The sequence below is a fragment of the Argiope bruennichi genome, chromosome 9, assembly GCF_947563725.1.
Source record: "Argiope bruennichi chromosome 9, qqArgBrue1.1, whole genome shotgun sequence".
Classification (NCBI taxonomy): Eukaryota; Metazoa; Arthropoda; class Arachnida; order Araneae; family Araneidae; genus Argiope; species Argiope bruennichi.
In genome coordinates, this window is record NC_079159.1 from 71563526 (window position 1) to 71587717 (window position 24192).

Genomic DNA, 24192 nt, shown 5'->3' on the forward strand with positions numbered 1-24192 from the left:
TAGATAAATATTAATTTAATTAGGTGATAGAACTTACTTCAATGAGTCGAAAATGTCAGCACTTCAACAAGAAATGTAGTTATAATAGGAAGATTTACTATTAAGATGAGAGCGTAGAATTTGTACATCTGAGGTCACATGAGCAAAATTTGATCGATACAGAGTTGTTTCCTTTCTATAGCAAAAATGGTTATACATCTAGCAGTAAATATAAAGAAAGGCAACAGAGGAATTATCTACTTATTCCAGTCAGGCGGTTGGATACCTTCCACAATATCAAGTAGAGAAATTTGCATTCCATGTCGAATGTTGGGATTCATGTTAATGCTGGCCCATTCACTGCTAGGCCCAACCTTTCAGCCATTAGTAGTGGTTTCAAATTCACGGAACATTCTTCCTACATCTTGGATTTCAAATAGTTTATATATTTGAAAGCCACCAAAGTTGCATTAAATGAGCATCGCTTCTCTGGTGAATAAAATGTGTTGTAAGAATATGAAAAATACCAGAATAATTCGTTTTTGACTCCTGGCCAGATATGAAGGTGGGGACATCTTTTCACCTTTAGCCTTTCTTAGCTATCTTCCCTTACCTTTAACCTTTCTTTTACGTATAGTTTTGGTCCTGAAGAAGAATATTCAGTTTATTCTGTAACACCTGACCGGTTACGATATCTGTTTTTTCAGAGCATGGTGGGTTATTAGAAAATTTCTCAACGATCCTCCAAATATAAGGATATGCTTAGTGTCAAAAAATTTGTCAAAACTATAATGGTTTCCAGATAGGAAAATGCATTATGCCATTCCAAAGAAGAGTTTAATTAGAAACTAGAAACGTATTTCTGTAATATAACCATTAGAATCAGAATACTGTATATGACTTGTGAAAAGAAATAAATTGCACAAAAATTAGTATATCAGATTGATTGCTTCCCTGTCGCACAAAAAAAAAATATTGTTCACTCTCAGATATCGCTGTTGTCATTTTTTTAATTCTAATTTTAGATTACTGTAATTATTTCAGGTTAAAATTAACATATGAGATCACTTAAGATGTATCAAATACATTGCATCAGTTAGTGTCTATCCAAATTTCACCCAGTCCTTTCCTCTGAATCCCTCAAAAAATGCATTACAGGATCGTTGCTTTTCTGCTGAATAGGGCGTATGTAGTTCATCAATGGATAATAACGCAGATTTCACTCCATTTATTTTTTTAAAATTCTCAAAAAATGCATTATATACTCATCATTTTTCTATCGAATAAGGTGAGCATGATACAACGCATCAATGTTTGGTAGCCAAGATTTCACCTAGTCTTTTTCTCTGAATCTCTCAGAAGAGAGTATTATAAGATCGTCACTTTTCTGGGGAACAGGACGTGTAAGATGTAATTCATAGTGGCTGACAAGTCAGAATTCACTCCACCCATTTCTTTAAAACCCTCAAAAGATGCATTATATGAGCATGACCTCTTTATGGTACAGATCATACACAATACAATGCATCAATGGTTGGTAGTCAAGATTTCATCCGTCATTTCTTTGAATATCTCAAAAGACGTATTATAGGACAGTCGCGTTTCTGCAAAATAGAATATGTAAGATGCAAATCATCAACGATTCATAACCTATATTAACTCCAGTAATTTCTAAAGATGAATTACGAAAACATTGCTTTTTACGGAACAGATATAAAAGATGCAATGCATCAATATTTGGCGACCAATTCCCAAACCCTTTTCCCTCAAGTAATAAAAAAAATTGTGAGTCACTTGATTAATTGCATCGCAGAGATAAGGAATTTTGTAAAGAAATGTTGTTCTTATTCAATGGCAAACATTGTTTACCTACTGTTCTAATATAAAAGCAGGTAAATACTGATATACGCTCGTACATTCTGTTTATTCCATTAAAACATCCATTTATTACTATTTGAAATTCCATATTCACCAAAGTTTAGCAAATATTTTATGGTGTATTCTACCTTTGGTCACAGCGTTTCTTGTTAAAGCTGCAGCTGATAATAAGATTATCAAAGGTTGTTCCGAAATTGGCCATGCTCCACATATTAGGTTGGAAAGCCCATTCAACATCTACCAGGTCTTCGACTTCGGCGCTTCTGATTATTTCTAACATATTTCTCACAGCTGCGTCTTCTATATAACTCAGCACGGAATCGCTTTTCGAAAAAAATGGAATTGTCAAGCTACAAAATTAACGAATGTATATTAAAATATCTTTATAATGAATTTGAGAAAGAAAGACAAAACAATTTGACATTCAATAATTCATTCAATATCTGGAATATAATTAAATTTCCACAAAAATAAAATCATTATTGTCGAGATATATTTAAAAAAATATTTCATATAATTAAATTAATGATTTTTTGTTATGTAATATGACAAATATAATAAAGATTTTACTTCGCAATATTTAATAAAAAAAAGCTCGAAGGGAAATTGTGAAAATTAAAGAAATAATGATGTTTTAAATTGATAAATTATTTATAGACATTAAAGTTATTGGATTTTGCTAGGATACTATAAAGTAGGAGAAAATATTTTATAAAAAAATCTGATGGTGATATAAAGATAGTAAAAGCACGAGATATTGATAGAAATCTATACGTAAATTGGAATTTTAATCACATTTATATTACATTTTTAATTTTTAATGAATGTTTGGGAATTTCCTGTCTTGTAATCTATACTTATAATAAAGCTCAATGTGTGTGTGTGTGTGTGTTGGCGTTCTACAGGCCAGGTCATTTGACATACAGCTATCAAATTTGGCACATGTATACCTTAGAGGTCGGGAATGTGCACCTGGGGTCCCTTTTTTTGAAATTTTAATTAGAATTTCAATTATTAGTTAAAAACTAACTTTCCCGCCAAAAAAATCTTCCATTTTCCACACCGCCAAATGAGTAAGGCTTCAGTTATTTTTTTCTCCCAACAGAATTAGGCTAGGGTTAACATTTTTCGGCGGATTATTTCAAACGATTCTGTTTATTTTCTTCATGTTTTATGCATTTAAAATTAAACATTGTTAATTAATCCATGTTTCAGATTCATTCTGAAGTACTTTTGAATTAAAATAACACAGAATAAAGGAAATTAAAAATGTATAATCTGCATAGCGTTACCCCAACTGGCGTAGAAAAATTCATGCATTTGCGTTAACGTAACTGGCGAAGAAAATTCACGCATGCGCATTGTTTTCTGACTGTTGACATGACAACGAACGGATGATTTAAATTATTTTTAGGTTAATTGCATGCTTTTGTAATTAAATTGTATTTATGTTAGTCATATACTTTTTTTGTATATGCTTATAGTTTTAAGTACATCGTTTTTTAAGTAGTTTTTTTAAATCTGTTTTCGACCGATTATTTTAAACGATTCATTTTATTTTCTTAGTGTTTGGTGCATTTAAAATTAAACATTATTAATGAATCGATCTGTTCATGATGAATCTGAGAAATTTTTGTTGACAAATTCTTGAGATATTACATAAATTAAGAAAGATATTCTTTAGTGCCCATAAAGTTTAAACGCTCAGTGACTCTATTATCAGTAATCATATTATTAAAAAAAATGCTTTGTTTCAGTAAAAAATATTATTATATTAATTGCAGATTAATCATTTACACTTTAATTTAAAGCATAAATTCTACGAGGGGTTACAGAAAATGAGAGAGATACATATCACGTTATGACTGAAGGCCTTTATAATATTAGGAGTGCATTATATGACTATCAAAATTTGAAGTTTTAAAATATTTTGCTGAAGAATCTATTAAAGTTGAAATTGCGTAAAATATTTAATGGTATGACCGGAGTTTAACCCCCTGCTAGGAGCAATTTTTAAAAATCGCCAACAACGGCCTTGCGAAATATTCAAAAGCAAAGGAGCAAATGTTCAATTATAGTGCATAATAAAGATTGCCAGCTTTGGCGCGTTATCGCAACTTGGCGAAGAAGGGGGTTAAACTCCGGTTCAACCTATTTAATTATTAAAATTTAAACGAACATTAAGATTGGCGAACCGGCTGGTCGCCAAAGGCGGCTAGTATTTAATATAGCTCGATTTCCCCATAATATTATTTTCAACGAATTATTCTTTTGAGATTTTCACATTCTGATTTTAGAAAAAAGATATTTTATGATAAAAACAGGCTTATTACTCTCTGCTTTTCATTCTTTAATGTATTTCATAGCTTATTATAAATGTAAAGGAATTTTGTAATATTTTTTTTTTTCAAATTCAATGACTGAAAGCGTTTCTAATACAGAAACAAAATTTAATTGACCATTAAAGAATTAAAAAAATTATATTAACAACGAAATTATTCAAGCAAATGCAACTTCTGAATTCTATTACATCAAGAAATAAAACGATAAAAAAAAAAATTCAAAATTTACAATAAGTGAGGAAAAAGCATGTAAAAGGAAAGTCAAGCATATAAGATTTATAGTGTAGAATTTATCAAAGGTATAAGATTCAAATATTTGCTGCTAATAAAAATGAAATTAATGATTCTGACACTAAAGCTATTGACAACTAATTTTGACACTATATAAAATGGTACAGACGACTATACTAATGATTACTTATGTAACAGGTGCTCCTATGTGCTTATAGATTTCAAAAGAAACTCTGAAAAATAGTTTTTGTTACAATTATTAGAAATAAATATTTCTCGTAAAAAATTAAAACATCGAGTTCAACATTTTTTAAAGATATTTTAGGGACTCCTTTTTTAATTAATTGAAAAATTTTGAATATTTTCCCCATCACTATTAACAGTTTTATTTGTTCGGTATTAAACATAGTGATTCCATGGATTTAGAACATCAGAGAATAGGATTATTTTCAAAAACCGATTTTGGGGAAAAATCCAACAATCGATTAGTAATCTAAAAATTTATTTCTTGTTTATTGCTCTCGCTGTTTCATAATTAAATTGCGAAGGCATAGTTGCATAATTGAATAAGTACTGTAAAGCGTAATTTAAAAAATACTTTCTACATAATTTAATAAGTACAATTTAATAAGGACTGGAAAATATTTCGGCCAAACGCTTATGTGTTTCATAAAAACATTATAAAAAAATGAAATCTACTATCGCAAATTTCAAGTTATCATGTGAGAACAATATTATTTTTTAAGTTATCATTTTTCTTAATTAATTTAAATCATTAACCAGTTTAAACCGGTTTGAAACAATCACGAGACTTTTGTCTCTCCCCCCCCCCTCTCTCTCTCTCTCTCTCTCTCTCTATATATATATATATATATATATATATGTGGGAAGCGCTGACAGATCCCGTATCCTGTATGGCGCCATGCTGGCCATGTTGCGTCACGTCATTAATCACGTGATGCTTTCCCGCCATTATTGGCAGACGAGAGTTAGGCAGTGAGACTGCAAGACGTGTAGCTCACGCTCATGTATCTTTTATGTTCTATGTAGTAATGTTTTGTCCTTTGTACTTTAATCTTAACAAATATATTTCACATATTAATGCTGGTCGTTGCCTTTTCCCACATTTTTGGGGGCTCGGCCTTTCTCGTGAATACCTCTAGCAAATCCCGCCAAATTGTTGAAAGAGCTGTGGACGTTAGTACAATTTAAGACGTTAAATTGATACTAAAAATTTTGATAAGAGTGGATTTTTGCCGTGGATATTTTACTGGACTGGTGAATGGACGTTAGTGCACGTTTTGGATGGATATGATTCAAGTGGAAACGTTAAAGGTTCAAGTACTTCGTGTTCTTGTGCAACTGTGCTGACATATACTGGCTGCTTTAAAAAAAAGGAACTTTTAAGAGTGAATAATTCGACTGCTCCCAACCAGGTAGGCGCAATTTTTTCCCAAGTTTGTAATTTATAGTATAGTACGTTACTTTATTCCATTCTCCCTTTAAATTTTAATCCCGAGTGAATGTGCATTAGTTCTGTTTTAATTCATTACAATGTCTTTAAAACTAGGCGATATTGAATTAATCGCTAACTCCCTTAAATATGCAAAAACTAATTCCGTAAAATTGCTTAACTCTGTGTTAGGTTACAGTAATTTTGACCATTCTTCTCGAAAAAGAATGAGAAATTTTGAAAGATTTGAAAATTTAGATGTAGAAAAACATAAACAAGAATTGCTGAAGATTTTTTCTTTATCTGATTTTATCTCCGTTTCTAATTTATTACACTTAGAAGTAACTGAGACCGACAAAGATGCTATGTGTGAAAATATTTTTAAAGCCCTAACAAATTTAAATGAATTTCAGAACTCGCTAGATACTAGTTTTTTATCGGAAACAGAAGAAAAACCTTTGTCTCCTCAAAAGGTTTCTCAAACCGAAAGTTCATCTATTAATAACAACTCTATGAGTAATACGGGTAATAATTCTTCCTTCCCCATCCCCGTAACTTCAGACGAAACATTAATAAATAACAGTCAGGCATTAATTACTGGCGCCAAAAGGGAATCACTCGAAAATGATCCCTCGAATAAACAAACGATGAATGAAATAAACCTTCAGTTTTGTTTTTTATTACGCGATCTCTGTGTTAGTTGTAGAAACTTCACAGGAAATGATCCCTATTCGATTAAAAGTTTTTTTTGTGATGTTGAAGAGAATTTTTCGCTTTTTCCTTCTTTAAGCGAACAACAAAAATTAATCTTTGCAAAGAGGTTAGTTTCCGGTACTGCTAAATCTTTTTTATTCTCCCAAAGAAATCTAAATTCCTATCAAGCTTTTAAAAGGGCATTAATTAATGAATTTTCCGATAAAGTAACTTCGATTGAAATACATAAACAACTAGAAAGACGTAAAATGCGCTCGAATGAAACTTTTATGCAATATTTTATTGCCATGCGTGAAATTGCGAATCAGTCTGAAACTCTTATTGATGAATGTTCTGTTATTCAATACACAATAAATGGGATACAGGGTTCCCCTTCTGATAAAATTATTCTTTATGGTGCAAAATGTTATTCTGAGTTTAAAGAAAAATTACGAATTTTCGAAACTATCGTAAGTGCAATGAACGCAAATAATTCAAAGATGTCGTATTCTAGATATGCTAATGACGGCCAAAGACGTGATACAATACATAAAATCCCTGTCCAACAAAGAGAATCAAAATCGAATTTTAGTAATCCGACTAACAGTAACATGCGTTGTTTTAATTGTAACGATTTTGGATATATTTCAAAGTCTTGCCCTAATCGTAATCGTGGTCCTAAATGTCTTTCTTGTAATCTTTTCGGACATAAATCTTCCGATTGTCACCGTACTACTCGGAATGACAGTTCTACCCCACGTGATAATGTCAACACTTTACATTTATTGCATTCTCCGTCGAATATGCATAAAGAGGTTGTTATTCTTAATAATACACTTTCCGGATTAGTCGATACTGGTAGTTTTTCGACACTTCTCAAACATTCTGCATGGATTAAACTAGGATCGCCGCCGTTGACGAATAACAAGATGACACTAACTGGATTCGGTTTTTCCCAAACTAAAATAATAGGTTCCTTTGAATCTGAAATTATTATTGACAAACAAAGTTTTCCTGTTTTTATTTCTGTGGTACCTAATAATTGTACTACTTATGACCTAATAATAGGTTGCGACGTAATAAATCAGGCAAATTTGACAATTAAACCTGACGGTGTTGTATTTTCCAAAATTTCTAAATCTGATGATCCTGTTGAAACTGACAGTTTTATAATGGCTATTTCTGCCGAAACTCCCACGTTTGATATAGGTCCGAATATTTCTAAACAAACTCGCAATGAGGTTGAACAGATTTTGTTAGCCTATAAACCTAACAAAACTAAAACCACGAACATCGCACTTGATATAACGCTTACTGACGATGAGCCAATTTTCCACTCTCCTCGACGTTTACCCTTTGCCGAACGTGATATAGTAAATGCGCAGATAGACGAGTGGTTAAAAAATGGAATTATAGAACCATGTTCTTCACCCTATGCTAGTCAAGTTGTCGTAGTTCGTAAGAAAGATGGAAAACATAGAGTCTGTATAGATTATAGAAAATTAAATCGTAAATTAGTTAAAGACCATTATCCACTACCATTAATTGATGACATTTTAGATCGTCTTCAAAATGCTAAAATTTTCAGTACTCTCGATTTGCGTAACGGATTTTTTCATGTGCCGGTAAAAGAAAAAAGTCGTTGTTACACCAGTTTCGTCACAAATACAGGTCAATTTCAATTCCGTTATATGCCATTCGGTTTAAGTTCATGTCCTCCTGTCTTTATGCGATACATAAATGCCGTTTTTCGTGATCTTATTGCAAAAGGCATTGTCCTCCCGTATATGGATGACATCGTCATTCCCGCAAATAATGAATCTGAGGCTCTCGAACGCCTTAACACTGTTCTAAAAGTAGCTCGCGATTATGGACTAGATATAAACTTTAAAAAATGTCAATTTTTGCATAGTCAGATTGAATTTTTGGGTCACGTAGTAGAACACGGCAAATTGCTCCCTTCACCCTCCAAAACTAAAGCCGTTCTTAATTATCCTGAGTTAAAAAATGCAAAAGACGTACAACGTTTTCTAGGTCTTACGGGATACTTTAGAAAATTTATTCCCTCATACTCTACTAAAACCACTTAGTGATCTTCTTCGTAAGGACAGCCCCTTTCTATTTCAAGCTCAGCAAAAAACTGCGTTTTTACTCTTAAAACAGTTACTTTCTGATAAACCCGTTTTAACTATTTTTAATCAAGGCAGTCCCATTGAAATTCATACAGACGCGTCAATTGATGGCTTGGGGGCAGTCCTACTACAAAAATCCAAAGATGATAACAAATTCCATCCAGTGTATTATATGTCCAAGAAAACGTCTGACAGCGAAAGAAAATACACCAGCTATGAACTGGAGGTACTCGCCATTGTAGAAGCTCTTAAAAAATTCCGAATTTACATCCTCGGATCACACTTTAAAATTATCACTGACTGTAATGCATTCGTCAAAACGTTAAATAAAAAAGAAATGAATTCCCGCATTTCGCGATGGGCATTATACCTTCAGGATTTTGACTACGAAATAGAGCATCGAACCGGTTCAAAGATGACTCATGTCGACGCTCTTAGCCGAAGCCCATGCTGCATGATCATTCAAGACTGTGTCAATCTTCACATTTTCAAAGCTCAACAGACAGATGAGCATATTACAGCTGGACTTCCTAGATCAAACGGTCAGGTAGAAAGACTAAATTCTACTATCATATCTGTACTCACCAAGCTATCCATAGAAAACCCTGAGAAATGGTATAGCCATGTTGCTTCCGTTCAGCAAATTATTAATTCTACATTTCAACGAAGTATCAATTCTACTCCATTCGAAATTCTGTTTGGAACTAAAATGAAATCTGAGCATGATATAAAAATCCTCGAAATCGTCAACGAAGAGATCCAGTCTGCATTTCTCCAACAGCGTGATGAGCTCCGTAAAGATGCAAAACAACAAATCCTCAAAATCCAAGAAGAAAATCGCCGTACCTACAATCTGCGTAGGAAACATGCTCAAAAATTTCAATTGAATGATCTCGTCGCAATCAAGCGCACTCAATTTGGCCCTGGTCTGAAATTGAAACAAAAATTTCTCGGACCATATAAAGTGATCAAAATTAAAGCAAACGACACATACGATGTTGAAAAGTATGATTTCTTCGATGGACCATCAAAAACTTCAACTTGTGAAGAATATATGAAACCATGGTCCAGCAATATAGAACATATCACTTGAATTGTGTTTCAAAAGAAAACACTGAACACTACTTAAAGAGAAAGAGAACTATTTTCCTTCTTTTTGTGTGTGTATATTTGGACGATATAGACTTTGATTTTTTTTTCTCTGTTTATTTTGTGTTTTTATATTTTTATATGTTCAACACTAATATTATTTTTATTTTTAGTTAGTTATTCGATATTTCCAGTGCACGCTATTGTATTGCTATATACTTATGCTGTCACGGATGGTATGACTATTTTATTTGTTTTATCTTGTGAATATTTCAATTTTACAAATTATTTTCCTGTATTTGCTGTTTGTTTTATATATTTGCTTCATTGTACTGTATACCATAAGGCGAGGTCGCCTATCCTGTCATGATGGCCGATGTGGGAAGCGCTGACAGATCCCGTATCCTGTATGGCGCCATGCTGGCCATGTTGCGTCACGTCATTAATCACGTGATGCTTTCCCGCCATTATTGGCAGACGAGAGTTAGGCAGTGAGACTGCAAGACGTGTAGCTCACGCTCATGTATCTTTTATGTTCTATGTAGTAATGTTTTGTCCTTTGTACTTTAATCTTAACAAATATATTTCACATATTAATGCTGGTCGTTGCCTTTTCCCACACACACACACACACACACACACACATATATATATATATATATATATAAACTTTCACTTTCAATTTTTCTAGCTGGCAAACAGTTTTGGAGCTTAACCGATTTTGAGATGAAAAAACCCATCGTTTTTTTAAATATCAACGCATGCGTAATCTGATAGTCTCATAATTGTTTCAAACCGGTTTAAACTGGTTAATTATTTAAATTAATTAAGGCAATTCGTAAGAATTCAGAGAAAGTATAATTTGGAAATTAAGTTGTAACTTTAGTTGGCAATGAATCGCCAAAAGTGACAACCTTCTGCATTTTTTTAATAACCCTATTTTAATTAGTTGAAATTATCCTTGAAACAACAATCTTTATTGATTAAACAAACTATATTTTAACTAGTTTGGTTTATTTTTTAAAAACTTTGCGCGAGTTAGGCAATAACACTGTGATTTCCAAGGGAAATATTACATTAGCAGAAGATAGATAATGGAAAAACTATACTATGAAAGCCGACTCCAAAATAAAACTTCATTAGCAGACGATAGATATTTCAAAAGCTATAGTGTGAAAGCCGACTCCAAAAAAAAAAAAAAAAAAAAAAGAGATTATCAGCAAATTTGTTGCCTTCACATTTTGAGGTTTCAACAATTTGTTGCTTTCACATTAGGTTCCAAAAACCTAAAGCGAAAACAATATCATGTTCACATGATTAAAACTGCGAATAGCCTTTATAAAGATAGAAATAAAATTATTGTATATTTTAGCATAATATACAATTACATTATTATATATTATAGTTTAAATGAATAAAAACAAGAATTCTTATTTCAGATCTTGGCATTAACTAAATATAAAGAGAATCCACTCTAATCGTGGCACTAAAACTAATTCATAATTGGTAGTGATTACTTCCAGTTGAAAAAAATACTCTAAATAATGAAATGAAATAAATGTTCTGATGAAAAAAATTATGAAATCTAAATAGTTTTGTATCCTCGTCCCTCGGTGTCCTATGAATTCTATTTAGTAAAATATTTTCGACGTATAACGTGTAAAACATGTTTCTCTCAGCTACTACAAAATCTGGCCGAGTTATGAAGGTTTGAATTTCATTATCTTTGACCAACCAAAGGCTCCTTCGAGAAGGTGCTATGCGTTGATACGCTAACTATCTGGAATTTAATGATTCAATAATGCTTCACAAATCGGTCAGTTTTAGCGACAGAAGAATGGAGCTTTTTTTTTTTTTTTTTTTTTTTTTAAATATTAGTGTGCTCAAAATGTTTCATTAAAAATTGCAAATAGAATTGGAGCAGAATAAGAAAATGTAAACATCGTGATTTTTTCATTAATGCAGTTATTAGCTCAAATAATATAAAATATATTTTTTTACGTCATTTACAACACCTTTACATTTGGAAATATATGGATAAATGTAACGGTTTAAAAATTAGATATTGTGTTTCGATTAGAGTGGACTCTCTATGTATCTGGAAAGCAACATGTTATTTCGAATAAAAAGAGTCTTTTACAAAGGATTGTGACTGTCATTTCCGGCATTCTGGCAAAAACATGATTCTTCAGCCTCTGCTACTGAACTATTTTGATAACTAAAACACACTTGTGGATAATACTCGCACATCAAGTGGGCACAGGAGCACAACGGAACTTCATTATCACAGAATTCGGCTTCACAGGGATTTGAACTGCATCTGCAGCGATTATGGAACCAGGACCATTCACAAGCCGGATGGTAGTCGCAAGCATTCCTTGCTTCTGTAGGAAACCTTAGGATAAAGTAAATAAATAAATTTGAAACTATTATGGAAATTGTTAATAATGATACGATTTTGAATTAAAGTTTCCCAGTGAGGTTAATTTCATTGTAAGGAAAAAAGTTTAATGAATAGCTCTAATGGATGCTGAATGCATGCCGTGTTAATGATCCCCAACATTGGTTAAAAAGAAAAAAAATCCAGAAACTACTGGAGTTATGGTGATATTTAGATTAGAAGCGAAGATACAATATCCATCTAGAAACTCCATTATAACAAGCTGTGAGAAAGATCTAAAGTCATTAGAGTTGAGCTCAGACGAATAGTCGAGTGAGTTCTTTCTTTGGATTGTTGATTTTTCAGGACACGCTTCTACAAGATTCATACTGTTGTGATTGCTTGATAACGATTTGCAGCTTGTATTTTGCTGATATCTCAAAGTGCTACTTTGTGTATGTTTCGTTTCTGTTTTATGAAAGCTTCGCGTTTTTGTTAAGAAAAAAGTGTTGCTATTCATAAATGAGCCTGCTGAACTTTTCACTCTGTAGACGGAATTTTTCCGTAACAATTGCTATAAATATTTTTTTTGAATTTTTTCTGTTTATTTTAACCCTTTAACAAACATAAACTCAAACTTTATCTTAATATAAAATGTTTGAAAATATTCTAAAACTTCTTATAATCTAAGTAGTTATGAAAAAGTTAATGCTTTTTGTAGGCAAATAAATAAATTCCTTATAAAAATTAAATTCTACTATATACAATATATATCATTATAACATAATTTAGTGCATTCTGCTATTTATTATATTGCATGACTTGGTCTAAAAGGGACTGAAGGGATACAAGGAAATAATAAATAATTAAATTATTTTCATAAAATTAACATTTCAATCACAAAAATAATAGTTGATGAATTAAAAAAAAATGATTGTTTTATAAACCTTTAATTTGACATGTGAATTACTGCAGTATATGATTTTTTTTGTTTCAATTTCTTACATATTTTATAGCTGATTTGGTAATATATTGGTAATAATAAGTTTTTTATCATTTGAATTTATGTCTTGTCTGATACATTCAGACAAGCTGGCAAGAATGCGGGACAAAATGGCTGTTTTGACTATGTTAGAATACTCACTTAAATAAAGAAAGTAGTTTCTTGACAAAAGAAATAAAATTTGATTTGGAAAACTTTTTGATAACCCCTTGTTTATAAGCATCGTAAAAAAAGACTATCATCCACATATTGCAGATTGCTTTCCCTGCAAGAAATGAAATATCAATCAATCAATACCTCAGTTTTCCAGTAGATTCCAAGAAGTACTGAAGTTTCAAGAGACTTTCGACTCCAACAATATCCGTAGGGGATTTAGGTATGGCTGCAGGACTACAGATGGTGACGGCTGGAAATTCCAATTTACCTAAAATTACTCCCTGAAAATATGCCAATAAAAATGATGTTGAGAGAAGATCGGTGAGTTCTTTACTTGACCTTCTAGTATATTTATTTGAATACATTTATGCAGGTAATTGAATACAGGTAATACATTTATTATTATGTTTGAATAACTTATGAAAATGCTTGCAATTTGCTAATAATTTAGCAAATATCAGGTTGTACATCTATTTATCATATAATAACTATTTAAAATACATATTCATAAAATATTAGAATTAGGTAGAATTTAGTGCTATGTGTGCATATCAATTTCGTAATTTTAAAGTGGACAATAACTCAGCATTTGTACATTGAAAAAAAGGTGACCTGAGGTTCACAGGTCAACCCTAATTTGTAACTTCATACTGATTCCAATGGGTAGAATTCAGTGCTATGTGTGCATATCAATTTCATAATTTTAAAGTGGACAATAACTCAGCATTTGTACATTGAAAAAAGGGTGACCTGAGGTTCACAGGTCAACCCTAATTTGTAACTTCATACTGATTCCAATGGGTAGAATTCAGTGCTATGTGTGCATATCAATTTCATAATTTTAAAGTGGACAATAACTCAGCATTTGTACATTGAAAAAAAGGTGACCTGAGGTTCACAGTTCAACCCTAATTTGTAACGTCATACTGATTCCAATGGGTAGAATTTAGTGCTATGTGTGCATATCAATTTCATAATTTTAAAGTGGACAATAACTCAGCATTTGTACATTGAAAAAAGGGTGACCTGAGGTTCACAGGTCAACCCTAATTTGTAACTTCATACTGATTCCAATGGGTAGAATTTAGTGCTATGTGTGCATATCAATTTCATAATTTTAAAGTGGACAATAACTCAGCATTTGTACATTGAAAAAAAGGTGACCTGAGGTTCACAGGTCAACCCTAATTTGTAACTTCATACTGATTCCAATGGGTAGAATTTAGTGCTATGTGTGCATATCAATTTCATAATTTTAAAGGGGACAATAACTCAGCATTTGTACATTGAAAAAAAGGTGACCTGAGGTTTACAGGTCAACCCTAATTTGTAACGTCATACTGATTCCAATGGGTAGAATTTAGTGCTATGTGTGCATATCAATTTCATAATTTTAAAGTGGACAATAACTCAGCATTTGTACATTGAAAAAAGGGTGACCTGAGGTTCACAGGTCAACCCTAATTTGTAACTTCATACTGATTCCAATGGGTAGAATTCAGTGCTATGTGTGCATATCAATTTCATAATTTTAAAGTGGACAATAACTCAGCATTTGTACATTGAAAAAAAGGTGACCTGAGGTTCACAGGTCAACCCTAATTTGTAACGTCATACTGATTCCAATGGGTAGAATTTAGTGCTATGTGTGCATATCAATTTCATAATTTTAAAGTGGACAATAACTCAGCATTTGTACATTGAAAAAAGGGTGACCTGAGGTTCACAGGTCAACCCTAATTTGTAACTTCATACTGATTCCAATGGGTAGAATTTAGTGCTATGTGTGCATATCAATTTCATAATTTTAAAGTGGACAATAACTCAGCATTTGTACATTGAAAAAAAGGTGACCTGAGGTTCACAGGTCAACCCTAATTTGTAACTTCATACTGATTCCAATGGGTAGAATTTAGTGCTATGTGTGCATATCAATTTCATAATTTTAAAGGGGACAATAACTCAGCATTTGTACATTGAAAAAAAGGTGACCTGAGGTTTACAGGTCAACCCTAATTTGTAACGTCATACTGATTCCAATGGGTAGAATTTAGTGCTATGTGTGCATATCAATTTCATAATTTTAAAGGGGACAATAACTCAGCATTTGTACATTGAAAAAAGGGTGACCTGAGGTTCACAGGTCAACCCTAATTTGTAACGTCATACTGATTCCAATGGGTAGAATTTAGTGCTATGTGTGCATATCAATTTCATAATTTTAAAGGGGACAATAACTCAGCATTTGTACATTGAAAAAAGGTGACCTGAGGTTCACAGGTCAACCCTAATTTGTAACGTCATACTGATTCCAATGGGTAGAATTTAGTGCTATGTGTGCATATCAATTTCATAATTTTAAAGTGGACAATAACTCAGCATTTGTACATTGAAAAAAGGGTGACCTGAGGTTCACAGGTCAACCCTAATTTGTAACTTCATACTGATTCCAATGGGTAGAATTCAGTGCTATGTGTGCATATCAATTTCATAATTTTAAAGTGGACAATAACTCAGCATTTGTACATTGAAAAAAGGGTGACCTGAGGTTCACAGGTCAACCCTAATTTGTAACTTCATACTGATTCCAATGGGTAGAATTTAGTGCTATGTGTGCATATCAATTTCATAATTTTAAAGTGGACAATAACTCAGCATTTGTACATTGAAAAAAAGGTGACCTGAGGTTCACAGGTCAACCCTAATTTGTAACTTCATACTGATTCCAATGGGTAGAATTTAGTGCTATGTGTGCATATCAATTTCATAATTTTAAAGGGGACAATAACTCAGCATTTGTACATTGAAAAAAAGGTGACCTGAGGTTTACAGGTCAACCCTAATTTGTAACGTCATACTGATTCCAATGGGTAGAATTTAGTGCTATGTGTGCATATCAATTTCATAATTTTAAAGGGGACAATAACTCAGCATTTGTACATTGAAAAAAGGGTGACCTGAGGTTGACAGGTCAACCCTAATTTGTAACGTCATACTGATTCCAATGGGTAGAATTTAGTGCTATGTGTGCATATCAATTTCATAATTTTAAAGGGGACAATAACTCAGCATTTGTACATTGAAAAAAAGGTGACCTGAGGTTCACAGGTCAACCCTAATTTGTAACGTCATACTGATTCCAATGGGTAGAATTTAGTGCTATGTGTGCATATCAATTTCATAATTTTAAAGGGGACAATAACTCAGCATTTGTACATTGAAAAAAAGGTGACCTGAGGTTCACAGGCCAACCCTAATTTGTAACGTCATACTGATTCCAATGGGTAGAATTTAGTGCTATGTGTGCATATCAATTTCATAATTTTAAAGTGGACAATAACTCAGCATTTGTACATTGAAAAAAGGGTGACCTGAGGTTCACAGGTCAACCCTAATTTTTAACTTCTCAAGTGTGTACTTCCATAGGTTTTATCATGCTGAAATTTATCAGTTTTATCTTTCTAAAGTTACGTCATTATCACAGCTTAACATATCAAATGATCAGGTTAAGATTAAAGAAAAAATGCGGTAGGCATGTGCAAGGGGCATTGAATTGGAGAATTTTTTAAAATGTTTTTTTATTAGTCACATCCTATTGATATTTTGTCATATTTCAATATTAAAAATTAAATTAAATCTCCTTTTGAGATTTACGACATTAAATGCTGTTGAGAAAAAATAATTATTTGGTCATTAATTGGTTAAAATTATTTTGCCAAAAAAGAATCATTTGCATTTTTTTATGCACCATTTCCTCAATCTTAATTTAACATTTAAGATACAATAATAAAATTGCAAAAATTTAAAGCTTCTTAGTTATCAACAAAAAACAAAATAACTATGAAAATTAAGTCATTCAATGTCTATTATTAATGTAATTTTAATGATTAAATGCATTCATTGTGGTGATTAACAACTCAATATGTATAAACATACAGTTGGGATGTTTTCAGAGAGACCTCCAGGAATTTCAGTGTTGGGTTTCCTAAACAAGTTCAAGTTAATGAACAGTGTAATAATAGTGATACGTTTTTCTTGTATTTGTGATGCTACATTTGTTGAATCCATTAGAAAATTGAAGAATTTTATTTACAAAATCACTAAAAAAGAAAAGAAAAAAAGTTATTACCGTTTGTTCGACTATTTTTTTGTATTCGAAATATTCCATGACAACTTTGCACGTCATGTAGCACATGGATAGGAATGCTGCGCAGACGATAAGCGACCACGTGACTTTTCGCCATTTGCCGAAAGAACTATAAATTCGGCTGATACCTGCAGCTGACAAACGACCTCCCACGAACACCTGCTGCAGATCTTGATTTCGCTTGCTAGTTCCATTGCTGCGTTTTTTGCGTAGTTTTCCCTGTCGGGGTGGTCTGTGGAAATTGCTAACGACTTTTGACCTTGGGAGAAAATAAAACTGTGAAATGTGTCGCTTCCATAAATCAAGAAACACAAAATGCATTAAAAAACATAAGAATTCTTTTCAGATCTGATTAATTCTTTTATTTATTTATTTTGACAACTTTATTCGACAGTCGGTGTTTAACTGATTTAGTAAATTGAAACAAGAAATTATTTTAATATTTTCTTGCATGTTCGATCTCACATCTTCATACATACTTCCAATTTTTTATAATGAGTCTTAAGTGGAGCAAAAATGTATTAATTCAAAACGTACTAATAATAGAAAAATGATCATATTTCAGAATTCAAATAACAGACTGTTGATTAGATGCAGCTATACAACTTGAAATCAGCCAAAAAGCACTCATATTAAGAAGCAGCAGCTTTAAAAAATAAATAACAATGGAACAAAAACAAAAAGTTACTACAAGGGAACTTTTGAATTTCCTTTTAATATAATTCTTAAATATTGTCTGTAAGTCGAATTTATTTTAATAAATTCGAAGTAAAAACAAAAGACTAATTCTAGATTTCTAAGCTGCTTTTATTTAAATTTACATTTTTTTGGTATATTCTAAATTATGCAAAAGTCCAATAAAATATTCTTTTTTTTTCGCTCAAACAACTATCTTCAAAAATAAAAAAAATTAAAAGGGAAATATAAAATAAAATTATTTTGACTTAACTTATTAAAGTTTCTTAGTAAATTTTTAGTGCAACATGAAGTAATGAATCAAACATCCATAGGACAATTATTATTTTTTAAAACTGCGAAATAATAATAATGATTATATTAATTACTATTAAAGGCAAAATAAAAAAGCGAAAATATAATTGTTATGTAAAAAATTATCGCTTTATTTATTAAAATTAATTATTGATTACTTATTAATGATTATATATTATTCCTCAAAATTATTAAGTATCAAATAACAAAAATATCAAATAAAGTATATTATAAAGTATCAAGTAAAACATTTTTCCTCTTTAAACATTATTTTTACAGCAGTGGTAGATAAAAACATATTTCTTTCTGTTTAACTATTAAATTAATTTATTAAACATATTTTTGTTTCAGTATGTAATACAGAAAGCGAAATACGCAGTGTGATTTTAGATTGCTTAATTGCATCGAATTTTACTTCCCACTTTTTGAGTGCATAATAAATAAGCCATATAAATGTCTAAGAATTTTTTTTCTCTTTTTTACGAAATTGTCTCTTAACAAGCAAAATAAAAACTAAAGAAATGATGTAATTATCACGTTATTTATTGAAATTTCTTACCGCTTCATTACTAATAGTTACGCACCTTTTACTGATATTGTAAAATATTTAAGATATTTTTTTCCTCAAAATATTATATTTAAGAAAATTATCGAAATAAAAAAAATTACCTTCGTGAAACAAACGTCGAATGATGTTTCTGAGATTCTACTGAAAATGGAATAGAAGGAAATAATCTTTCTTGTCTTTCATACTCCATAAGGGCACAAAGCTCTTTTCAAGGAATTTCTATTCTCGTAAAAGATATCACATGCAAATCATAAAGATACGTTTCGTTTGAGCAATTGTGATGCTTCAGAAGAGAATGCCAATTCCTGTGTGCCAAACAACTCAAGACGAATGAAACTAAGATTATCAATGGAAAAATGGCATAAGTGTTTCCGAGTCAAGTGGAGTTATTTCATGCTTACGTGACTTAGTCAAAATGTGGTTTGGCAGTTTGAATTTGGAATCCTTAGCCCATATGAAATTACAGGACAATGTAAAAAATGCATAATTAAGTTTTCAAATGACAATGATACTACATGAATGGATTCTTTCTCGAATTTAAACCATGTTTAATGTAATAATGGTTAAGAATTAGACAGCAAGAAATATTATATTCTGAAAAGATAAAAACAAATTAATATATCTATATATTGCATTTTGAAAATAAGTACAATAAATAAGTATAAGTACAAATACATAAGCGGGAATGGTCTCTCTGAAATCATCTCGCATATGCTCGAATAAATGTACTTGTGTATTATCAATCACATTTTGCTGGCAAATAATATTTATGAAAGGGACTACTAGAGTGCGAGTTTTGGTGATGAATTGCCGGGGTAAGGTTAAACACCATAACACAAAATATGTATTTTAGGTGCATTGATTAAAAGCTTAATCTGGCACAGAATTATTGTTGTAGTAACAAAATTCACTTATCCAATTTTAAATATTTAATTCTTATCTTATTATGAGCATGCAAAGTTATCACATTTGCATGCTCATAAAAATATAGACTTATAGGCAATCAACTCTTAGATGGAATTGTTCCAATTTAGGTACATGTCTGCACTTTAGATGTCAAAATTTGTGCAACAAATTTTATCCTTTTAACTCTCTTCATTTTGTAGTTATCGTATTAAATTTTATTTGGACAACTGGAGAAGCTTATTTCGTCTGACTGGATTTTGTTGAAAAATTAATAGAAATCTATAGATTTGAATTAGAGACTATATACCGAATTCCATGTCTTGATTCAAATATTTTTAAGTAATTGTGTTTATAGAATAATAGTCAAGTAGGCATAGTTCCAAAAAGGTCTTTTTCGAATTCAGAGAGATCCCAAACGTAGAGATTGGTCAAAATTTCGAGTTCAAATAATACTTTCTCTGTGTTACACTATACAATATTTGTATAATTTCTTTTCATTCATTAGAAAATAAAAATATTTTATGACAATTCCAAAAGTAAAGCAGGCGTAATCAACAGCAAGTTGCAAAGATAGCTTTCTTGAGTTTTAAGAAAAATGCAAAAATAATTTTTGTGCGACAATATATGTGGTAATTATTATGGAAAAAGCTGCCATGTTTTATCTAATTTCTGATTAATTAAAATGACCAAAATATTTGCTTCTATATGCATTTTTATCAAAGAAATAATCAAGCTTTACTGATGACAATACATTTTGATTTGCTTTATATCAGTATTCCTCGCGCCATTTGATATTTATTGATTGCCTCACAAACAATTTTGTGTTACATCACGCGACTCTCACATTCATTAGAAGAGAGACAGAAATGCAAATAATTGATAAAAATGATTAAAAACTTCGTGAATGGTGTCTAAGAAATGGGTGTTTTCGCGAAGTCATTCCAAAAGGAAGTTACCTCCATTTTTTTGATGAATGAGTTAGGAAACTCAATTAAAAACAACTACAAACGCACCATTGTAGGCAAAAGAAGGTAGAGTTCCATTCGCCATTCAACAAATTTCAAGTCAGTTTGATATATATATATATATATATATATATATATATATATATATATATATATATATATATATATATATATATATATATATTTGCATCACGTGACAATTCCAAGATTAGTTAATAAGGTTATTCTATTTTTTTTTCTTGTTAAAAGAAACTCCCAAAATATTTCTACATCAATAATGGAGATACCATAAAACATTTATAGATTTTTCTTGTTTCACTTGTTTTTTTTATGATCTAATTTAATCTTATTCAGTAATAACTAGTTTTTAATGAATTTCAATAAATTTGATATAATCTTGTTATGCAGACTATTTTTACTTTCTGGTATATTATATATGAAGTAGAATATCGATCGTCCGGGCTTATTGTCAGATAATCGAAAACTGGCTTAGTAGAAATCAAATTTTAAACTGTAACCTCTTTTCTGTTAACACGGTATTCCAAAATTGTTTATCTATATATTTAAAATAATTGAAATTCCAGGAAACCAGTTCTCCAGCCTTAGTTATTGATTTGATTTTCACAATTTTTATATCATTTGATATCTTTGAATATCTATCATTAGTGGTCATTTACTTTCCCTACTGTCCTTCCTTTTTGAGAGATATTGCAAAATAAAACCTTGACAAGCCCCCACACCTCAACAACTAGAACTGATTCGAAAATTAATATCGTTAGTTTGAGCATAGACATAAACCAATGGCAAGGCTGTATGCTTACTGCAAAAGTATGATTTCAAATATTTTTTTTTATTTGATGTGATAAGATGTAGTTAATCAAAGTTGTTGATACATTTGACAAATTAATGGATTCTTATTATTAATTAAAATCTATTAATACGATTGAAAAATAGCTGGTGGTTAAAAGCTGTTAGTTTGAAATTATAAAAATCAGGCTGCAAGTATTAGTTAGTAAATTTTCTATGAAATATTTTCTCTTTCTCAACAGTGTAATATTTTTGCCTCATTTATAGTGCCATTTTATTAAGAAAATACGTAAAATTAGTTTACATTACAAATAAAAAGCTCAAGAATGATTAAAAAACATTTTTTTTCTCTCTAAATAACTTCCTGTATTATAAAAGATCACCTCCTCAGAACGATCTCTTAAACAAGGCTTTTCATTGTTAAAAAACTATTCTAATACAAAATTTATTACCTTAAACGAAAAATTAGATGTTTTTTTTTTAATTAAAAACATAGTTCTTTTTTTGTGTGTGTGAAATTTCAATTAATAATGATCTGGATATTCAAGGCTATATTGTAGGAAAAATACAAATTATAATCATTAAACAGTTTTGGCCTTGAGATTATAAAAAATCTTCGCGTCTTCCCCAAATTTAAAAATAATAATAATAATAATTTAGAAGTAAATCATTGTTAGTTTGATTGAAGACATGATAGCTAAAAATGATTGGATGAAATTTAGAATGCATTTACCAAATTTGTAGATTTCTATCGAATTTTAGCGCTACTTGGAAGTATGTATGTTACTCCAAGTCCACGATAACTTAAAAACAAACAAGCAAGATAAATGAAATTTAATTTTTATTTTGACAGCCAAGCTCCAGACCTGCATCAAATATTGGGCCCAATCGATCAAAGGGAAGAGCTCCAAAATGCATACTGATTTTCTTTTTCTCTTAAAAAAATACAAAATTCTACATTTTGTTAAGTACTAAAGAAATGTGTTTTCCTCATTTCATTAAAGAATTCTATCATGTGTTTTTGTCGGTGTTAAAATTAAGATAAGAAATTGCTTTCTATGTAACTTTGAAGTAAAATTTCTACTACCTCTTTTATGTTAAAGAATGTATGTTTTTTAATTTGCACGTGCATTTTTTTTTGTTGGTGATTAATTCCAACAATTTCATATTTTCCAGTTTTATCAAACAACAAGATGAGGATTTAAATAAATGCATTCCATATTAAAAAGATTTTAAAAAATGCATTTCATATTAAAACTTAACAGCGAGGAATTCATATTTTTAAATACTTGTACAGCGAGAATTCATACATTTCAAACGGCAACATGGGAATTTAAATACACTCATTCCATATTAATAGCTTAACAAGCGAAGAATTCATATTTTTTAGTCTTATCAAATAGCAAGGTGCGAATTTAAATATATTCATTCCATATTAATAGCTTAACAAGCGAGGAATTCATATTTTTCTGTCTTATCAAATAGCAAGGTGAGAATTTAAATAAATGTATTCCATATTAATAATTTAACTTCCAGGAACGGCAATATTCCAGGCAAACAAGCTGGTCATCATAGGTGACTCGTATATTTATAATCGCATGCAATTGATGAACAATAACTACTAAAGAGCCTATTGATGTGCCACCTTCAGCGAGTTTTAAGGGGAAAGGCAATAAATTGTCGGAATGCAGCTAACACACAAGCATCAGAAAACCAAATATGATTTTCGGACGTAATTTTTCTGACCAATTAAACCAAAATTAAACAGAGAACTGAAAATATAATCACAAAATCATATATTAAATTTCAAATATTTAAGTCATTGCATTCTTGAGCTATTTTTTTACAGGCTTATAAATGTACAAATCGACATATGGTTCACATGAGATGCAGCTCAAAATTTTATAAAAATCAACACTTTAGATATTAAAATTGTGAATCAAATTTCCTTAATTTAAGTTCAAACCTTTTTGAATTATTGTGTATATATGTATGAAAAAATGCAGGCTGACAATCATTAATCCGTGGACGAATTTCGTTCCAAATTTAATGTGGATATTTAGATGTTAAATCTGAGTACAAATCTTATTCAATTCATCTCTCTATTGTGTTAATTTACGTTCAAACAGCCAAACAGACTTCCTCTAAATAGATTTCGTTCAACATTTTAAGCAAATTTACGAATTTGCTGTAAAAACCGCATTGCGAGTTTCATTCGCCTAGCTCAAAGATATAAGATAAGATTCCTAATTCCAAATATATATTTTTTGAATTCAGGAAGTACCGAAACGTAGATTCGTCAAAATCTCGATATTGAATTTTTTTGACAATTACAATACTTTCTACGTTAAGTCATATCACTGACTCTCCGACCCGTCCGAAAGCGCACGGATAATAAATACTGAATGACCTGATCGCCGCAACAGCAGCATTGGTGGGGACTGTAGTTGAATCCTAAGGACCATCACCGGCC

The 24192-nt window shown here is 31.0% G+C and overlaps 2 protein-coding genes across 2 annotated transcripts in view; one reads left to right on the forward strand and one right to left on the reverse strand.

The window, feature by feature from the left end:
* Positions 1-19621, reverse strand: part of LOC129984530 (amiloride-sensitive sodium channel subunit alpha-like) — a 38817-nt gene extending 19196 nt beyond the window's left edge. The window contains exons 1-5 of the mRNA XM_056094431.1: positions 19143-19621; positions 17466-17742; positions 13478-13617; positions 11938-12192; positions 1986-2207 (exon numbers count right to left, since the gene is read on the reverse strand). Coding sequence (XP_055950406.1) covers positions 1986-2207; positions 11938-12192; positions 13478-13617; positions 17466-17742; positions 19143-19231 — 983 coding nt within the window. The 5' untranslated portion in view covers positions 19232-19621. The remainder of the gene's footprint in view (positions 1-1985; positions 2208-11937; positions 12193-13477; positions 13618-17465; positions 17743-19142) is intronic.
* LOC129984973 (uncharacterized) overlaps positions 5808-24192 on the forward strand; it is a 44311-nt gene continuing 25926 nt past the window's right edge. Inside the window, exon 1 of the mRNA XM_056094911.1 lies at positions 5808-5866. The gene's annotated coding sequence lies outside the window, so the exon portion shown is untranslated. The remainder of the gene's footprint in view (positions 5867-24192) is intronic.